The sequence below is a fragment of the Hordeum vulgare genome, chromosome 6H (assembly GCF_904849725.1).
Source record: "Hordeum vulgare subsp. vulgare chromosome 6H, MorexV3_pseudomolecules_assembly, whole genome shotgun sequence".
Classification (NCBI taxonomy): domain Eukaryota; kingdom Viridiplantae; phylum Streptophyta; class Magnoliopsida; order Poales; family Poaceae; genus Hordeum; species Hordeum vulgare.
Genome location: NC_058523.1, coordinates 331,925,769 through 331,945,935, shown reverse-complemented (window position 1 = coordinate 331,945,935; position 20,167 = coordinate 331,925,769). Strand labels below are relative to the sequence as shown.

Here is a 20,167-nt window from a genome sequence, read left to right as displayed (position 1 = left end):
TCCAGCGAGTGTTGAACTTCAGGATTCTAAGACACCGGTTAGCCATAAAGCTATCCCAAATTGGGGTCATGCCCATATAGAGCTTGTATGGAGTGCAACCCAGAGATGAGTGATAAGTGGTATTGTACCATAATTCAGCTTGAGGCAGCCATGCAACCCAGTTTATCGGTGAGTCATGTACTGCACAACGCAAGTACATCTCTAAACACTGGTTGACCCGCGATGTCTGGCCATCAGTTTGAGGATGGTATGCTATACTAATTTGAAGTTTAGTTCCCCAAACTCTGAACAGCTCCTTCCAGAAAGCGCTAGTGAAAATTTTATCTGTGTCTGACACAATGCACAAAGGCAAACCGTGGAGCTTGACCACGGTGTTGAGAAACACTTTCGCTACACATGCTGTAGTGAAAGGGTGTTTCAGAGGTAAGAAATGACTGACCTTAGTGAAACGGTCAACCACAACCAGAATGGCATTAAAGCCTTCAGACTTTGCTAAACCCTCAATAAAATCCATACTGATAGCTTGCCAAGGACCATCTGGAATGGGTAATGGTTGTAAGAGACCAGGGGTTTTGCACTGTTCATGCTTGGCTTGCTGACAAACACTTCATTGCTTCACAAAGTTTTCCACATCCTTTTTAATACCCAGCCAACTAAACAATTGTTTCACTTTGTGATAGGTAGATAGCATGCCAGAATGGCCCCCAACAGGAGTAGAGTGAAAAGCCTGTATGAGTTTACTCTGCAGACCATCATTTGATCCTACCCAAATTTTACCATCATGTTTGATCAGCCCTTCTTGAAGCTAAAACCCAGGGCAGGCATTAGGATCAATGGACAACTTCTGCAACATGTCCTAAGCAAAGGTGTTTATAGTGTATGAGTTGAGAACCTCCTGGATCCACACAGGTTTGCTACTGGACACTGCTTGCGTGGTAAATAAATGAGCCACCCTGGATAGTGCATCTGCTGCTGTGTTCTCAATCCCTATTTTGTACTAGATCTTAAAATCAAGGCCTACAAGGTTTGTCATTGCTTTCCTATGCAGATCATAAGTCAAGTTTTGATCTCCTAGGTGGCACAAACTCTGGTGATCAGTCTTAATCACAAATGGGGCTCTAGAGATGTAAGATCTCCATCTGTCAAATGCCATCATGATAGCCAGAAACTCTTTCTCATAAATAGACACATTCTGACTGTTGACCCCTAGAGCTTTACTGTAATAAGCTATGGGATGCCCTTCTTGAGATAGAACTGCTCCCACCCTAGTATTACAAGCATCTGTTTCAATTGTGAAAGTCTTATGGAAGTCTGGTAATGCCAGAACAGGGGTAGTTGTCATAGCTTGTTTGAGTAACTGAAAGGCCCTCTCAGCACTGTCATACCATTGAAAGGATTGCTTCTTGAGGAGGGAGGTGAGTGGTCTGGCCAATAGCCCATAATTCTGGACAAACTTCCTATAATACCCAGTTAAACCCACAAAACCTCTCAGTTTAGTGATTGTTGTAGGAGTAGGCCAAGCTAGCACAACAACAGTTTTGTCTGGATCAGTACTCACCCCCTTTTCAGAAACAATATGACCCAGATATTCCATAGATTGTTGAGAAAAGGAATATTTGCGTTCATTGACAAACAACTGGTATTTCTGTAGAATCTCAAAGACTTTTTGCAAATGGGCAATGTGCTCTTCCAAGGTTTCACTGAAAACTAAGATATCATCCATGAAAATGAGAACAAACTCCCTATTGGGTTCCTGAAAAATGAAGTTCATGAAACACTGAAATGTGGCTGGTGTTGTAGAGAGACCAAAAGGCACCACTTTGATTTGATACTGGCCACTGTGTATTTTGAAAGCTATCTTGAATTCATCTGCTTCAGCCATTCTGATTTGGTGATATCCTGACTTTAAGTCTAGCTTAGAAAACCACTTGGCTGTTCCCAACTCATCGAATAGCTCACCAATAACTAGTAAGGGAAACTTTTTCTTGACAGTGACAGCATTCAATCTTTTGTAATCAATACAAAGCCTCCATGTGTCATCCTTCTTTTTAACTAGCAGAACAGGTGAAGCAAAAGAGCTCAAGCTAGGACTAATCAGCCCAGACTGAAGCATTTCATTCACTTGTCTCTCAAACTCATCTTTCCGCAAAGGAGAGTACCTATATGGTATGCAGTTAACACGCACTGCCCTGGGGACCAGGTGAATTTCATGATCAAATTCCCTATGGGGCGGTAATGTTTTAGGATTCTAAAAACAGTTTTATTAGCCTGGAGAACTTGTTGGACCTCATCAGGAATTGGAATAGCAGGGCTGACCACTATGTGGTGCAACATGGATAGCCCAAATATCATTGCATTTTCCCCATTTCCTCAGTTGTTCCATGGAAACTTCCTTGATAAGTTCCTGAGTGGAAGACTTAACCCCTTGTAATTTGACTGTATGTCCTTCATATTCAAACTGGATCCATTTTTTAGCCCATTGACACTCCATCGCACCTATCTGCTCCAACAAATCCATTCCTAATATGATGTCATAACCCCCTAATGGCAGCACTTGCATAGCACTAGATAAACTTTGACCCTGCACCCACCAGGATAGTTGGGACACCACCCTATTACAACTGACCATGCTTTCATCAGCCACTTTGACTTGCATAGGTGTGGGAAGTTTTTTTGAAGATACAGCCACCCTATCCATTAGAGCTTGGTCTACAAAAGTGTGAGTGCTACCTAAATCCAATAGGATCAATGCTACCTGATTTCCCACCATAGCCCTCAGTTGAATGGTCTTAGGATGTGAAGCACGAGACAAGGTTGTGACAGAAATAGTGGCACACTCTTCAGGACCAGTATCCATCAATGCGTCCAACACTGCATCCGATATGATCTCATGAGGATCCACTCATTCAGCAGCTTTGAGTTGAGCAGGAGGTGTAGGAGGTTGTTTGCAAGCATGTCCAGGTATGTATTTTTCTCCACAGCCATAGCATAACCCATTAGCACGAGGAATTCCTTCAGCTGTCGAGCCTTCCACAATTCCCTGGGTAAAAAAGTTTGTTTACTGTCAAACTTGGTGGATGCTGACTTGGAGTAAGCTAATTTGAATGACTTCTGTTGCTGCAACAGACCTTCCTCAATAGCAGCATACATTGCTGCTCGCTGGACATTTGCTGGTAGCTGAAGTTCAACCATCCCTCGAATATCCTCCTTCAGACCCATGATGAAACGAGTTACCAGGAAAGTGTCACTTTGAAAGGATCGATATGGTTGACTGGAGGGGGGTGAATAGGCAACTACCAATTTTTAGCTTTTCTTAACAAGTTACAATTAATCAACAAAAGGTTCTCTCGATGAACAACTAGGTGAGCAACCTATATGATGCAATCAACTATAACAACAATAAGCAAGAATACAATACACCACAATACAAGGGAATACAAAGTAAAGGTAAGAGATAACCACAAGTGGAACCGGTGGAGACGAGGATGTGTTACCGAAGTTCCTTCCCTTTGAGAGGAAGTACGTCTCCGTTGGAGCAGTGTGCAGGCACAATGCTCCTCAAGAAGTCACTAGGACCACCGTATTCTCCTCACGCCCTCACACAATGCGAGATACCGTGATTTCACTATTGGTGCCCTTGAAGGTGGTGATCGAACCTTTACAAACAAGGTTGGGGCTATCTCCACACGATGCTCAGAGGCTTCCAACAAGACCACGGAGCTTCACCACAATGGATATGGCTCCAAGGTGACCTCAACCGTCTAGGGCGCTCAAACACCCAAGAGTAACAAGATCCGCAAGGAATTAGTGGGGGAATCAATTTTCTCTTGGTGGAAGTGTAGATCTTGGCCTTCTCAACCAATCCCTAGGAAATCAACAAGTTTGATTGGCTAGGGAGAGAGATCGGGCACATATGAGCTTAGGAGCAACAATGGAGTCTTGGAGGGTTAAAGCTAGGGTTCTTGAAGTGGAAGAACCCTTTATATAGTGAGGGAACAAATCCAACCGTTACCCTCACTCTCAGCACGAGCACAACGGTACTACCGCTGGCAGCAGCAGCACTACCGTTGCCCCTCCAGCGGTACTGCCGTCAGCTCCAGTGATACTACCGCTAGGACAAGAGCGGTACTACCACTGAGCCCATGGTAGCGCAAGGACTACTACCGGGCCTACCACCGCCAAGAAAGTCTTCACAAAAAGTCTGACGCAGTACAGCCGCGAGGAAGGCGGTACTACAGTCTTGGAGCGGTATTGCCGCTGGCCAGGGGCAGTACTACTGCCAGCTAGCGGTACTACCGCCAGGCTGGGGCGATACTACCGCCAGCTCCAGCAGTACTACCGTTAGGACTAGAGCGGTACTACCGCTCACCTCCAGCAGTACTACCTCCAGAGGCCTTTTTGCAAGATAGAGAGAAAGAACAAAGGGGGGACAACCTCCATAACTGCAAGGGAAAAGAGATGGAGATAAAATGTGTGCGTGCGAGATTGATTCCACCCAAACCTTTCCGACACGGATCCCCTCTTAATAGTACGGCGTTCCTACGACTCAAAATCACCAATGAAAATCGTAGAAGACACCGTGCTTCTATTCCACGGAGGGGTGCCGAATCGTCTTGTGCCTTTGTCATGTATTATCTGAAATGCTCAATGCACACAATTAGTCCACTGAGGTACTGTCATCAATCACCAAAATTACTTAGGCATAAATATGCCCTAACACACTTATCGATGGCTCATACAAACGAACGTTCTACACCAATTGGAGAAACTGCACTTTGTATTCCTACACTGTACCTTGTTGTTTCAGCAACAGCAGTGATTTCAGCCGCTCTCTGTGGATGTTGATATCAAACTCTTGCAATGTTGCGACACAAAACTGCTCCCATGTGTGATAAGCACTCTGTTGTTTAAACGCTTGGTACCAATGAGTTGCGTTGTCCGTCGGATACAGAGAGGCTGATGTGACCTTGAAATTATCAGGAATGTGGTACAACCGAAAGAATGCTTCACACTTATCCAGCCAGATTCGCACATCAATACCATCGAAACGGGGAAATCCATCTTAGGCATCCAATTGCGCTTACCCCCTGGGTCTTCCTGAACAGTTTGCACATGAGGATCAACAGGAGGTATCTGAACTTGAACCTGAGGAAAACGAGGTTGAGCTCTGGGCTGTGCTCGCAGAATCGCCCCAAGTATCCCATCCAAAACATCAGAAGTTGTGGGTGACGTTCCACCCCCGCTCCCCATCACTTGCGACTGCTTACTCAGGAGAGCCGTGTTTGCATGTTCCTGCTGAACGCGCCCGAGGGTGTCGCGGGACAAATTGACTTTTACTTGTACCTGATCCAGGCGCTTGGCTTGCTCGGAGAGCTTGGCGTCGAGGGCTTCGAGCTTGTCGCAAATCCCCTCAACCACGTCGAGCTTGCGCTAAGCGGCTCAAATCTCCGCGAATCCCTGCAGCATCTGCTCCTGCAACGCATCCATCTCCCGCGCGAGGAAACATGTCTGCTGGTTGGGCTTGAACGTGGCCGTGGCTGCCGTTGTCGCCCCACCCTCCCACCTCAGGTCAAGAATTACGTAGATCAAACCTGAAGGCGATCCGCGACCATCACGTCGGATTTGCTGGGATGAACGGAAAAACAAAAATCGACACGACGGAGCGGCATGGTGACGGCTCTGATACCAGATTGTTACGCCCTCGGATCGAGAGGTTGCCGAAGTCAGGGGTGGCGCGCGATGGCCGAAGCTGATACACAGAGGAGGAGGAACGACATACAAAGAGAGATAGGAGAAGGAGACGATCGAGAGGAGAGAGTTGCGGGGATAAGAGAATGAGAGACCAGAATATTCTCCATTCAAAATGCATACCGATACAGGAAAGCACGTGGAGTTAATATAACCCCAATCTAATACAAACTAGATGGCCCAAAGCCTACTCAACACAAACACTACACCTCTCCTAGTTAACGCTCAAGAGAGCCCGAGCCAGTCGTCAGTGCCCTGGTATTGACACCTTGGTTTCATATTTCTGTCATGGATTTAGTTTAGAAATACTTAGTATCTAATGATGATTTTGGTTCGGCCGCTAGCGCCTAGCAGTTTGATACTTTGATTCGTGGCCGCCGCTTCTCACCGCAGGCCGGCCGCTTTTGCCCTTTTGAGCAAATCAGACGAGGACGAGGCTGGGAGTCGGAGAGGACAAGACGCGAGCAAGATTTGACTTGGGAGCACCTAAAGTAGCTCACAGTAGCTTAATCGGACGGGCACCTCCTCGGCCCCGCGAAACACGGCACTGCAGGTGCAGGCCAGGCCAGGCAGCGCCTCCTCTCGCCCACGGTCAACACCCATGGCATGGCGCGCGCCTATATTAAACCCATCCGTACTCCTCCATCTCGCCAAATCCCACAAGAGCAAAGCAAAACTTTGTTCCCCCCAGCTCCTCTCCTCTCTTGCCTTCTCCGATCGATCAAGCAGCCAAGCACTAACTAGCCGCGCGCAGGGATGGCTCGGCAAGGCATGGTCACGGCGCTGCTGCTGCTGGTCCTCGCCGCCGGCTGCTGCGCATCGGCGGGCGCCGTGGCGTACCTCTCCAAGCTGCCTGTGACCCTCGACGTCACCGCCTCCCCCACTCCCGGCCAAGGTACGTCCGTGATACCGTCGTATATGCTTCCTTGCGAGAAACTGTCTCCGCTGTTTGCTATAGCAACGTCATAGATTGGAATATATGGCCATGTATGCAACAAGTTAATCAGCCTTGTCGCATGCCATTCCAAATATGCAAGGTCAGCCGGCCAATAGAAGAATCTTCCATGGTAGATGCTCAAATTTATTAAGAGAAGTTATACCGGGAATTTTGTTTACGCTTCTTTTTTTTTTCTTCATCGTAACACTACTGACTAAATTAACCGATCCCTGACCAGTTCTTCACGCCGGCGAGGACGTGATCACGGTGACGTGGGCCCTGAACGCGAGCCAGCCGGCCGGCAAGGACGCCGACTACAAGAACGTGAAGGTGAGCCTCTGCTACGCGCCGGTGAGCCAGAAGGAGCGCGAGTGGCGCAAAACCCACGACGACCTCAAGAAGGACAAGACCTGCCAGTTCAAGATCACCCAGCAGGCCTACCCCGGCGCCGGCAAGGTTGAGTATCGCGTCGCCCTCGACATCCCCACCGCCACCTACTACGTGCGCGCCTACGCGCTCGACGCCTCGGGCACCCAGGTCGCCTACGGCCAAACCGCGCCAACCGCCGCCTTCAACGTCGTCAGCATCACGGGAGTCACCACCTCCATCAAGGTCGCCGCCGGCGTCTTCTCCGCCTTCTCCGTCGCCTCCCTCGCCTTCTTCTTCTTCATTGAGAAACGCAAGAAGAACAACTAAACTCGCAAGTCGGGACCGTAGCAAAGTTTGTTGGCCGGTCGTTTTTCTCTCTACAAGTAACAGTACAAGTACGGACTAGTACGTACGGCACAAACTGTACGGATAAATGTTCGGGTGCATACCTCCTTTTTGTTGTGAGCGTGTAATGACTATGAATGAAATAATTTGATTTCAGACAGTAAGTAACTTGGTTGTTTGAAGTTTGTATGTCCTGTGTTTGTGTGTGTCCTTCACGCGAGCAGCACCGTGAGAACACCAATATATTGGATAGGAATAAGATAGTAGCTCCTTTTGGAACAAAACAAAAGGCTGTTATGGCGAGCATTTCAAACAAAAAGATACAGCTTGTTTGGGCACTCGTTTTAAACAAGAAAAGTTGGAGTCGGAAAATGAAACCATGCAATATTTTTCGTTAGATGCTTACTCTACAAGACTTAAGTTGGTCGGCGTTTGCACTACGGCATGTGTGTCAATTTAGAAAGCATATGCATCGAGCTTTCAAAAAGCAAGCATGACCCAAGAACAAAAATGGACAAGCGTGTCATGTAGCTAGATACGACCAAATGCACTCCTACCTACGAAAGTCCGATCATCAGATGGGGCTCAGTTGGTCTGAGTTTGCATAGCAAGCATGACAGCGCCATGTATATATATATATAACCTATTCGTCCTAAAAATGAATAGCAAGGTTACTGCCACCTGCATCCATCTGAGAGTCAACTTTGTAGACAAGTGCACGTATCAATTTGATACTACTCTTTCAAGCGTCACGGAAGGCCAAGAGACGACCAAGTACATTGCATTGTTTGGTAGCGGCTGGGAGGGACAGTAAGGAGCTAACCACCCGATAGTTTATTCAGTTTGACATGGAGATGGAGGGCGTACTCCTCCAGGCTGAATGAACAATGTCAACTCTTCGGAATTGTGTCGCTCTAAACTTTTGACATCGTAATGCGTATACAGTACCTTGAAAGCGATTCACCTGCTCTCTACAAGCTTTAAGTTTTCCTTTCAAGATGTTTCCAGGAAGGCACCTTAGTTCTGGCACATGTAAAACAAAACTGAACCCACCAATCGTGTTATATTCACCCGTGCACATGAGGTGTCCCAAGAGCCAAGGGGTGTGACTGTATGACTCGTACGAGTGCTTATCACCTACTAGTAGTACTTGTTTATGAAAGAGTACTTATCCTCTGCCTATTATTTATAGAAAATAAACTATTGCTTGTCAATCAACACAAGGAGCCATCTATGAGTAAGCAATGGACTATGCTAGACGGTGCAGCTGGAGATTTTCTTCTATTGCCAGAGCAGCTTTATACTCCCTCCGTCCCAAAATAAATATCTTAAATTTATATTAAAGCTAGTACAAAATTAAGACACTTATTTTAAGACGAAGGGAGTATTAAAGATACCAAAAGCCTCCCGATCTTAGACTAATGTGGATCTCATTTGGGTCTTCTTCTTCTTCCTCCTCCTCCTCCTCTTCTTCTTCTTCTTTTTCTTCTTCCTCCTCCTCCTTCTCCTACTCTTCTTCTTCTTCTACTACTTCTTCTTCTTGTTCTTGTTCTTGTTCTTCTTCCTCTTCCTCATACTAGTAAACTGGCACGTGCAACACACTTCTAAAGTAGAAAATTATTTTCTCATTCATTTTGTTCGGACTTATGAGGCAATAAAAAATTCATATATCAATTTACCGATGCAAGATTTAACCAAATGGTTGCAGAGAAAATATTTAGGCAAGAATTCAGAACCTTTCTTCTTGCAAATTGCAATGCACAGTCAAGCATATTTTTTTGTAAGGAAACAAAGACAGACATCCAATCATTGTACTAATAAATAACTGGTCATCTAACAATCTATTGTACTCCAATCTTGCACGTCTGAAACCAATCTCCACCATTTTTTGTTCATCCATCCGTCTATATAGGTTGGAAGAAGAATATTGAATCTAGTAAAAATCCTCTGAACTCCCATTGTAAAATATATTGAGTTACTGGACAAGCTAAATCCAATATGATACAGTGATACTTCATACAATACGGTTCAGTACATATCATAAATTTATTTCAAGAAAGAGATATGTTTGGTGCAGTGGTAAAGCTGCTGCCATATGACCATTAGGTCACGGGTTCAAGTCATGGAAACAGCCTCTTGCAGAAAAGTAGAAAAAGATTGCGTACAATAGACCCAAAGTGGTTGGACCCTTCCCCGGACCCTGCGCAAGCGGGAGCTACCTGCACCGGGCTGCCTCTTTAAAGAGATATGTTTGGAGAAGAAAACATAACAAAAATTTACACTCTTTAGTATCCTATAATGTAAGATCGTTCCTTCTTCTTTTCCTTGAGATAGGTATGTAAAATTTTCCCACCAACTAAAACTCCCACTTTCTTGTGATTCATTCAGATTGGAGGGCCCGTAATTAAAGCTGGACATTTGCAATTCAACAATGAATTACAAAGTGTGTACAAATCCACGGAATGGATGAGTGTCAGCCCCAATGCAACTCTTCCCCCTTTTTGTTATCTTTCCTTGGTTGGCAACCTTGATGTGGTATTATATGTGGTGCGAGCCCATCATTGTTTCTTCATTCCATGTGCATTAGACATCATGCATGGCATCATCCTTTGTCTTGTCTTGTTGTTGTGTTGCACCTTTGGTGATTGAAAGTGTGAGTGCCTTGTGAGTGTGGCATTGTGTTGATTGTGTGATGAGAGCGGGTGCAACAAGAGCCACTTCAAAACCCTTGTTGCACCATGACCATAAAATCCCTCTTTCTCCCAATTGTTTTGTGGTTGTTTTAAAGTTTCAGTTTTGACCCCAATAAAAATGTTCGTCTTTTTTTAAAAATCCTTTTATTAATTGTGGGTGGCAACACTCACTTATTTGAAGTTGTTTTGTTTTGTTTTATTTTAATTTGAAACAGGACCAGATTTTATTCAAACAAGTTATTTTTACTTTGCGCTAAAATGCCTCACCTATTTTTATAAATAGGAGGAACATTTTTAGAAGCTTATTTTTATTTTCAGTTTTATTCTTTTTCTTGTTTTCCCCTCACTGGCTTTTATTTTAAATCTGGTTTGTTTTTATTTTAAAAGCCAGTCTGTGTTTATTTTGAGAAGGGGTGAGAGAGCAGGATGGGCTCCTGGCCCATCTTCTTTCTCCTCGCGCCAGCCCACGCCCCTCTCCTTTCTTTCCTGACGTCGTACCTTTCCCTCTCCTCTTTCCGTCACTGGCAGAGCGCATGAGAGAGAGGCTGCCGCCGTGGCACCTTACGGACGTCGAGGTCCATCTCCCGTCGCCCTAATTAGTCTGGCGATAGCCTAGGGTTGCGAGCCATTCCCTCTTGCGCCGCCATCTCCTTCGTCCCCCTCTTCTTCCCCGCTCTCTCAGGTAAGCTTCAGAGCGATGCAGAGTTTCAGAGAGAGAGAGAGAGAGGCAGATCCTCGCCGCCGTTCCCGCGTCCCCATCGTCGCCGGTAGCTTTCCCCGTGGAGTCAAGGTATCCGCGAGGATGCAGGAGGCATCCTCGTCCCATTCCCACCGCTAAGGGAGGCCGGAGACCTCCGTGGCATCGTCTCCCCGTCGCCATCATTGGGATGGAGCAGCCTCACCGCAGAGTGCCTCGAGCCCTCTTCTTCTTCTTCCCACGCGCCTCGCCCTCGCCTTCGATGCAACCTAGGTGAGCAGCGTAGCCCCTCTTCCCCTCTCCCGCATGCTTGATCCCCTCGTCGTAGCGTAGCATTGCCGTCGCAGTGCTCTGCCATGACCGGAAGCACCAAGCTTCTTGCGCCACCAGCAGGTTCCTCTTCCACCGCGTTAGCCCCGGGAATGGTATTGGAAATATGCCCTAGAGGCAATAATAAATTATTTATTATTATATTTACTTGTTCATAATAATCATTTATTATCCATGCTAGAATTGTATTGATTGGAAACTCAAATACATGTGTGGATGCATAGACAACACACTGTCCCTAGTAAGCCTCTAGTTGACTAGCTCGTTGATCAAAGATGGTCAAGGTTTCCTAACCATAGACAAGTGTTGTCACTTGATCATGGGATCACATCATTAGGAGAATCATGTGATGGACAAGACCCAAACTATGAACGTAGCATATTGATCGTGTCATTTTATTGCTATTGTTTTCTGCGTGTCAAGTATTTGTTCCTATGACCATGAGATCATATAACCGACTGGCACCGGAGGAATGCCTTGTGTGTATCAAACGTCACAACGTAACTAGGTGACTATAAAGGTGCTCTACAGGTATCTCCGAAGGTGTCCATTGACTTAGTATGGATCAAGACTGGGATTTGTCACTCCGTGTGACGGAGAGGTATCTCGGGGCCCACTCGGTAATACAACATCACACACAAGCCTTGCAAGCAATGTGACTAAGTATAAGTCAGGGGATCTTGTATTACGGAACGAGTAAAGAGACATGCCGGTAACGAGATTGAAATAGGTATGCGGATACCGAAGATCGAATCTCGGGCAAGTAACATACCGAAGGACAAAGGGAATGACATACGGGATTATATGAATCCTTGACACTAAGGTTCAACCGATAAGTTATTCGAAGAATATGTAGGATCCAATATGGGCATCCAGGTCCCGCTATTGGATATTGATCGAGGAGTACCTCGGGGCATGTCTGCATAGTTCTCGAACCCGCAGGGTCTACACACTTAAGGTTCGGCGTTGTTTTAGTATAGTTGAGTTATACGTGTGGTTACCGAATGTTGTTCGGAGTCTCGGATGAGATCACGGACGTCACGAGGGTTTCCGGAATGGTCTGGAGACGAAGATTGATATATAGGATGACCTCATTTGGTTACCAGAAGGTTTTCGGGCATTACCGGAAAAGTTTCAGACTCATCGGTAGTGTACCGGGAGTGTCGGGAGGGGTGGCGGGACCATCGGGAGGGGCGTCCCGCATCAAGGGGTCTCATGGGCTATGGGAAGAGATAAGCCAGCCCCTAGTGGGTTGGAATAAGTTCCCACCAAGGCCCATAAGGTTTGAGAAGGAAAAAACACAAGGTGGAAAGAGTTTCCAAGTGGGAAGGTGGAATCCTACTCCAAGTAGGATTGGAGTAGGACTCCTCCACCTCCAATTTCGGCCAAACCTTGAGGGTTTGAGGCTGCCTCCTCCCCTCCCTCCCTCCTATATATACTAGAGTTATTGAGGGTTTTTGAGACACAACTTTGCCACGTGATGCTCGACCCTATACCACGCAGTTTTTCCTCTAGATCGTATTTCTATGGAGCTTAGGCGAAGCCCTGCCGGAGTAGATCATCACCACCACCGGCGCATCGTCACGCTGCCGGAGAACTCATCTACTTCTCCGTCTTGCTTGCTGGATCAAGAAGGCCGAGATCATCGTCGAGCTGTACGAGTGCTGAACGCGGAGGTGTCGTCCGTTCGGCACTAGATCGGAGCGGATCGTGGGACGGATCGCGGGACGGTTCGTGGGACGGTTCGGGGGGCGGATCAAGGGACGTGAGGACGTTCCACTACATCAGCCGCGTTTCTTAACGCTTCCTGCTGTGCGATCTACAAGGGTACGTAGATCCAAATCTCCTCTCGTAGATGGACATGATAGGTCTTTGTGCGCGTAGGAATTTTTTTGTTTCCCATGCAAAGTTCTCCAACAGTGGCATCATGAGCTAGGTTCATGTGTAGATGTAATCTTGAGTAGAACACAAAGGGTTTTGTGGACGGTGATGTTCGATTTGCTGCCCTCCTTAGTCTTTTCTCAATTCGGCGGTACTGTTGGATTGAAGCGGCCCGGACCGACATTATTCGTACGCTTACGAAAGACTGGTTTCATCGCTTGACATGCAACCTCGTTGCATAAAGATGACTGGAGGGTGTCGGTTTCTTCAACTTTAGTTGAATTGATTTTGACCGAGGCGGTCCTTGGAGAGGTTAAATAGCAATTTGCACATCTTCGTTGTGGTTTTTGCGTAAGTAAGATGCGATCTACTAGATACCCACTGCAACCACGTAAACACATGCAACAACAATTAGAGGACGTCTAACTTGTTTTTGCAGGGTATGCTTGTGATATGATATGGCCAATGACGTGATATGATATATTGGATGTATGAGATGATCATGTTGTAATAGTTAATATCGACTTGCACGTCGATGGTACGGCAACCGGCAAGAGCCATAGGGTTGTCTTTAAACTAACGTTTGTGCTTGCAGATGCGTTTACTATATTGCCAGGACGTAGCATTAGTAGTAATAGCATGAGTAGCACGACAAATCCGATGGCGATTCGTTGATGGAGATCATCATGATGGGGATCATGGTGTGGCGCCGGTGACAAGAAGATCGTGTCGGTGCTTTGGTGATGGAGATCAAGAAGCACATGATGATGGCCATATCATGTCACTTATGAATTGCATGTGATGTTAATCTTTTTATGCACCTTATTTTGCTTAGAACGACGGTATCATTATGAGGTGATCTCTCACTAAAATTTCAAGACGAAATTGTGTTCTCCCCGACTGTGCACCATTGTGAAAGTTCGTCGTTTCGAGACACCATGTGATGATCGGGTGTGATAGACTCAACGTTCACATACAACTGGTGCAAAAAAGTTGCACACGTGGAACACTCGGGTTAAACTTGACGAGCCTAGCATGTGCGGACATGGCCTCGGAACACAAGAGACCGAAAGGTCGAGCATGAATCATATAGATGATATGATTAGCATAGAGATGCTTACCACTGAAACTATTCTCGACTCACGTGATGATCGTACTTGACATAGTGGATTTCGATCATGTACCACTCAGATGACTAGAGAGATGTACTTTTGAGTGGGAGTTCTTAAGTAATATGATTAATTTAACTAATTATCATGAACATAGTCTAATGGTCTTTGCGAATTACGATGTAGCTTGCGATATAGCTCTACTGTTTTTATATGTTCCTAGAGAAAATTTAGTTGAAAGTTGATAGTAGCAACTTTGCAGACTAAGTACGTAAAACTGAGGATTGTCCTCATTGCTGCGCAGAAGGCTTATGTCCTTAATGCACTGCTTAGTGTGCTGCACCTCGAGCGTCATCTGTGGATGTTGCGAACATCTAACATACACGTTTTTTATGACTACGTGATAGTTCAGTGCATAATACTTAATAGCTTAGAATCAAGGCGCCGAAGACGTTTTGAAACGTCGCGGAACATATGAGATGTTCTAAGAGATGAAACTGAGATTTCATGCTCGTGCCCTTGTTGAGAGGTATGAGACATCCGACAAGATTCTTTGTCTACAAAGTAAAAGAGAAAAGCTCAAATCGTTGAGCATGTTCTCAGATTGTCTGAGTACAACAATCGCTTGAATCAAGTGGGAGTTAATCTTCCAGATGAGATAGTGATGGTTCTCCAAAGTCACTGCCACTAAGCTGCTAGAGCTTCATGATGAACTATAACATATCAAGGATAGATATGATGATCCTTGAGCGATTCGCAATGTTTGACACTGCGAAAGTAGAAATCAAGAAGGAGCATCAATTGTTGATGGTTAGTAAAACCACTAGTTTCAAGAAGGGCAAGGGCTAGGAGGGATACTTCATGAAACGGCAAACCAGTTGCTCCTCTAATGAAGAAACCCAAGATTGAACCCAAACCCGAGACTAAGTGCTTTTGTTATGAAGGGAACGGTCACTAAGGCGGAGCTAACCTAGATACTTTGTAGATAAGAAGGCTAGCAAAGTCGACAGAAGTATATTTTGATATACATGATATTGATGTGTGTTTTACTGGTACTCCTAGTAGCATGAGGGTATTGGATACCGGTTCGGTTGCTAAGTGATTAGTAACTCGAAATGAAAGCTACGGTATAGACGGAGACTAGCTAAAAGCAAGGTGACGATATGTGTTGGAAGTGTTTCCAAGGTTGATGTGATCAAACATCACACGCTCCCTCTATCATCGGGATTGGTAGTAAAACCTAAATAATTTTTATTTGGTGTTTGCGTTGAGCATGAACATGATTGGATCGTGTTTATTGCAATACGATTATTCATTTAAGGAGAATAATAGTTATTCTATTTGCTTGAATAATTACCATCAATGGTTTATTGAATCTCGATCGTAGTGTTACACATGTTCATAATATTGGTGCCAAAAGATATAAATTAATAATGATAGTACCACTTAGTTGTGGCACTGCCACTTGAGTAATGTTGGTGTAAAATGCATGAAGAAGCTCCATGCCGATGGATCTTTGTACTCACTCATTTTTGAAACGCTTGAGACATGCAAACCATACTTGTTGGTATAAATGCATGAAGAAGCTCCATAGAGATGGATCGTTTGGACTCACTTGATTTTGAATCACTTGAGACATGCAAATCATGCCACATGAAACAAGAGAGTAACTTGTTGGGAGTAATACATTTTGATGTGTGCAGTCCAATGAGTGCTAAGGCACGCAGTGGATATCGTTATGTTCTTACTTCACTGACGATTTGAGTAGATACGGGAGTATTTACTTGATGAATCACAAGTTTGAAATATTGAAAAGTTCAATGCTATTTCAGAGTGAAGATCGCCGTGACAAGAGGATAAACTGTCTACGATATGATCATAGAGATGAATATGTGAGTTGCGAGTTTTGGTACACAGTTAAAGACAATGTGGAAATTGTTTCGCGATTCATGCCACCTTGAACACCATAGTGTGATGGTGTGTCCGAACGTCATAGCTACACCCTATTTTGATATGGTGCATAATATGATGTCTCTTATCGAATTACCACTATCGTTTATGGGTTATGCATTGGAGACAACCACATTCACTTTAAATAGGGCACCGCATGTTTCCATTGAGATGACACAGTATAGATTATGGTTTGGAGAAACCTAAGTTGTCATTTCTTGAAAGTTTGGGGCTGCGATGCTTATGTGAAAAGGTTTCAGTCTGATAAGCTCGAACCCAAAGCGGATAATTGCATCTTCATAGGATATCCAAAACAGTTGGATACATCTCCTATCTCAGATCCGAAAGCAAAGTGTTTGTTTCTAGAAACGGATCCTTTCTCGAGGAAAGGTTTCTCTCAAAAGAATTGAGTGGGAGAGTGGTGGAAATTGATGAGGTTATTGAACCGTCACTTCAACCAGTGTGTAGCAGGGCACAGGAAGTTGTTCCTATGGCGCCTACACCAATTGAAGTGGAAGCTGATGATAGTGATCATTAGAGCTTCGGATAAAGTTACTACAAACCTCGTAGGTCGACAAAGGTCGCGTACTACTAAAGAGTGGTATGGTTACCCTGTCTTGGAGGTCATGTGGTTGAGCAACAATGAACCTACGAGTTATGGTGAAGCAACGGTGGGCCCGAATTCTGACAAATGGCTGGAGGCCATGACATCCGAGAGAGGATCCATGTATAAAACAAAGTGTAGACTTTGGAAGAACTACTTGATGGTAGTAAGACTACTAAGTAAAGATGGATCTTTAAAAGGAAGACAGACGATGATGGTGATAAGTCACTATTAAGAAAAGCTCGACTTGTCGCAAAGATGTTTTCGACAAGATCAAAGAGTTGACTATGATGTGACTTTCTCACTCGTGGCGATGCTAAAAATATGTTGGAACTATGTTAGTAGTTGCTGCATTATTTGTGAAATATTGCACATAGGAACACAAAACATTGTTTCCTCGACGGTTTCCTTGAGGAAATATTGCATGTGATACAATCAGAAGGTTTTGTCTATCCTAAGGATACTAACAAGTATGCAAGCTCCAGCGATCCTTTTATGGACTCGTAAAAGCATCTCACAGTTGGAATATACGCTTTGATGAGATGATCAAAGCTTTTGGGTTTGTACAAGGTTTATGAGAAACTTGTATTTCCAAAGAAGTGAGTGGGAGCACTATAGTTTTTCTGATAAAGTATATGTGGTTGACATATTGTTGATTAGAAGTAATGTAGAATTTCTGTAAAGCATAAAGGTTGTTTGAAAGGGGGTTTTCAAAGGAAGACCTGGATAGAGCTACTTAAAACATTAAGCATCAAGATCTATGGAGATAGATCAAAATGCTGAAACAGAACTTTCAAATGAAATGCATACCTTGACAAGTTTTTGAAGGAGTTCAAAATAGATCAGCAAAGAAGGAGTTATTGGCTGTATTGTAAGGTGTGAATATGAGTAAGACTCAAAAGCCCGACCATGGCAGAAGAAAGAGAAAGGATGAAGGTCGTCCCCTATGCCTTAGCCGTAGACTCTACAGTATGCCATGATGTGTACCGCACCTGATATGTGCCTTGCCACAAGTCTCTTAAGAGGTACAGAGAGTGATCTAGGATTGAATCACTGAACTGCGGTCAAAGTTATCCTTAGTAACTAATGGACTAAGGAATTTTTCTTGATTATGGAGGTGGTTAGAGAGTTCGTCATAAAGGGTTACGTCGATGAAGCTTTGACACTAATCTGAATAACTATGAGTAGTGAAACGGATTCGTATAGTAGAGTAGATATTTGGAGTATTTCCGAATAGCACGTAGTAGCAGCATCTATAAGATGACATAAAGATTTGTAAAGAACACACGGATCAGAAAGTTTCATAACCGTTGACTAAAACCTCTCTCATGAGCAAGACGTGATCAGACACCAGAACCATATGGGTGTTGGATTTGTTGAAATCACATGGTGATGTGAACTAGATTATTGACTCTAGTGCAAGTGGGAGACTGTTGGAAATATGCCCTAGAGGCAATAATAAATGAGTTATTATTATATTTCCTTGTTCATAATAATCGTTTATTATCCATGCTAGAATTGTATTGATTGGAAACTCAAATACATGTGTGGATACATAGACAACACACTGTCCCTAGTAAGCCTCTAGTTGACTAGCTCGTTGATCAAAGATGGTCAAGGTTTCCTAACCATAGACAAGTGTTGTCACTTGATAATGGGATCACATCATTAGGAGAATCATGTGATGGACAAGACCCAAACTATGAACGTAGCATATTGATCGTGTCATTTTGTTGCTATTGTTTGCTGCGTGTCAAGTATTTGTTCCTATGACCATGAGATCATATAACCGACTGGCACCGGAGGAATGCCTTGTGTGTATCAAACGTCACAACGTAACTAGGTGACTATAAAGGTGCTCTACAGGTATCTCCGAAGGTGTCCGTTGAGTTAGTATGGATCAAGACTGGGATTTGTCACTCCGTGTGACGGAGAGGTATCTCGGGGCCCACTCGGTAATACAACATGACACACAAGCCTTGCAAGCAATGTGACTAAGTATAACTCATGGGATCTTGTATTACGGAACGAGTAAAGAGACTTGCCGGTAACGAGATTGAAATAGGTATGCGGATACCGACGATCGAATCTCGGGCAAGTAACATACCGAAGGACAAAGGGAATGACATACGGGATTATATGAATCCTTGACACTAAGGTTCAACCGATAAGTTATTCGGAGAATATGTAGGATCCAATATGGGCATCCAGGTCCCGCTATTGGATATTGACCGAGGAGTACCTCGGGGCATGTCTGCATAGTTCTCGAACTAGCAGGGTGTGCACACTTAAGGTTCGTGGGACGGATCGTGGGACGGTTCGTGGGACGGTTCGCGGGGCGGATCGAGGGACGTGAGGACGTTACACTACATCAACCGCGTTTCTTAACGCTTCCTGCTGTGCGATCTAAAAGGGTAGGTAGATTCAAATCTCCTCTCGTAGATGGACATCACCATGATAGGTCTTCGTGCGCGTAGGAAATTGTTTTGTTTCCCATGCAACGTTCTCCAAGAAATGGAACCCTCTAGGACCACGCAACCCCCGCCGGAGGCCATCCCCGCCGTTGGTGGCCCGTGTGCTCGCCGGCGATCGCCTCTGTTTCGGTCGCCGGAGTTGCAGTGCAGCACAGAGGGGAGTGCTCAAAAGAGCAAGACCCCCTCTCTGTTCAGATCCCCCCTCCTAGCCCAGTGGTTCCAGCGCTGCGTCTCGACCCCGTGGTCGTGGGTTCGAATCCCGTCGGCGCCACCTTTCTTTTATCTGTTTTTCTCTGTTGCGGCAGTAGAGGTAGCTTAGTTAGGTTAAGCCCCCCTCTCTGGTCAGCTGCGTTGCAGTATCATAGTGGTGTGGTGTTGTGCTTGGAGTGTGCCAGGTTCAGGGTTCGATTCCCCTTGCACCCCCTTTTATTTTTCTTTTAGGCCTTGTTTGGTACTAGTGTATTTTAGGGAATTAGTGGGGATTATTCCGGTCAAACCCCTAAATCCCCACATATCCCATAATATCATTTGGTTCTAGTGTATTTGACATGTTTCATCCCCAAATTCTAGTGCATTTTTTCAATATCCAATACACTACCCCTACCTAGTGGATTGGGGGATAAATGGGGATTTGAAGGGATTGGGTGAAGGTTGGGGTTTCACCCAATCCCTGTGGGTATTATCCCCATCAATCTCCTCAAAAACCCTAGTACCAAACAAGGCGTTAGGTGTGTGTGCAGCGGTATGTGTGTGTATGTGTGTGTGGTGTGTGTTGTGTGTGTTGTGGGGCATGGCCCACTCGCATACACCCACTAGGGGGCCCTGGTTCAATGACCAGTGGGCCCATGGCATATTGTTGTTGTTATTTTGTTTTTGAGTGTTTTCCATTTTAGGTATAGTCCAAACAGGGATATAGCTAGATTTGGCCTATGCCAAATTAGGCAGTTTTGACTAATAGATGTATTGGTATCTATGTGCATTTCTCTTCTTATTTGTGGTTGTGATATTACCTTCTATGGATTAATTCTAG

At 44.9% G+C, this 20,167-nt stretch overlaps 1 protein-coding gene across 1 annotated transcript; it reads left to right on the top strand.

Moving 5' to 3' along the window:
- The first annotated feature begins 6,384 nt into the window (after nt 1-6,384).
- On the top strand, nt 6,385-7,563 carry LOC123402346 (probable high-affinity nitrate transporter-activating protein 2.2). Its single transcript, XM_045096254.1, has 2 exons — nt 6,385-6,643; nt 6,924-7,563. The coding sequence occupies exons 1-2, from the start codon at nt 6,505-6,507 to the stop codon at nt 7,379-7,381; spliced, it is 597 nt and encodes a 198-aa protein (XP_044952189.1). The 5' UTR covers nt 6,385-6,504; the 3' UTR covers nt 7,382-7,563.
- Nucleotides 7,564-20,167: the final 12,604 nt, after the last annotated feature.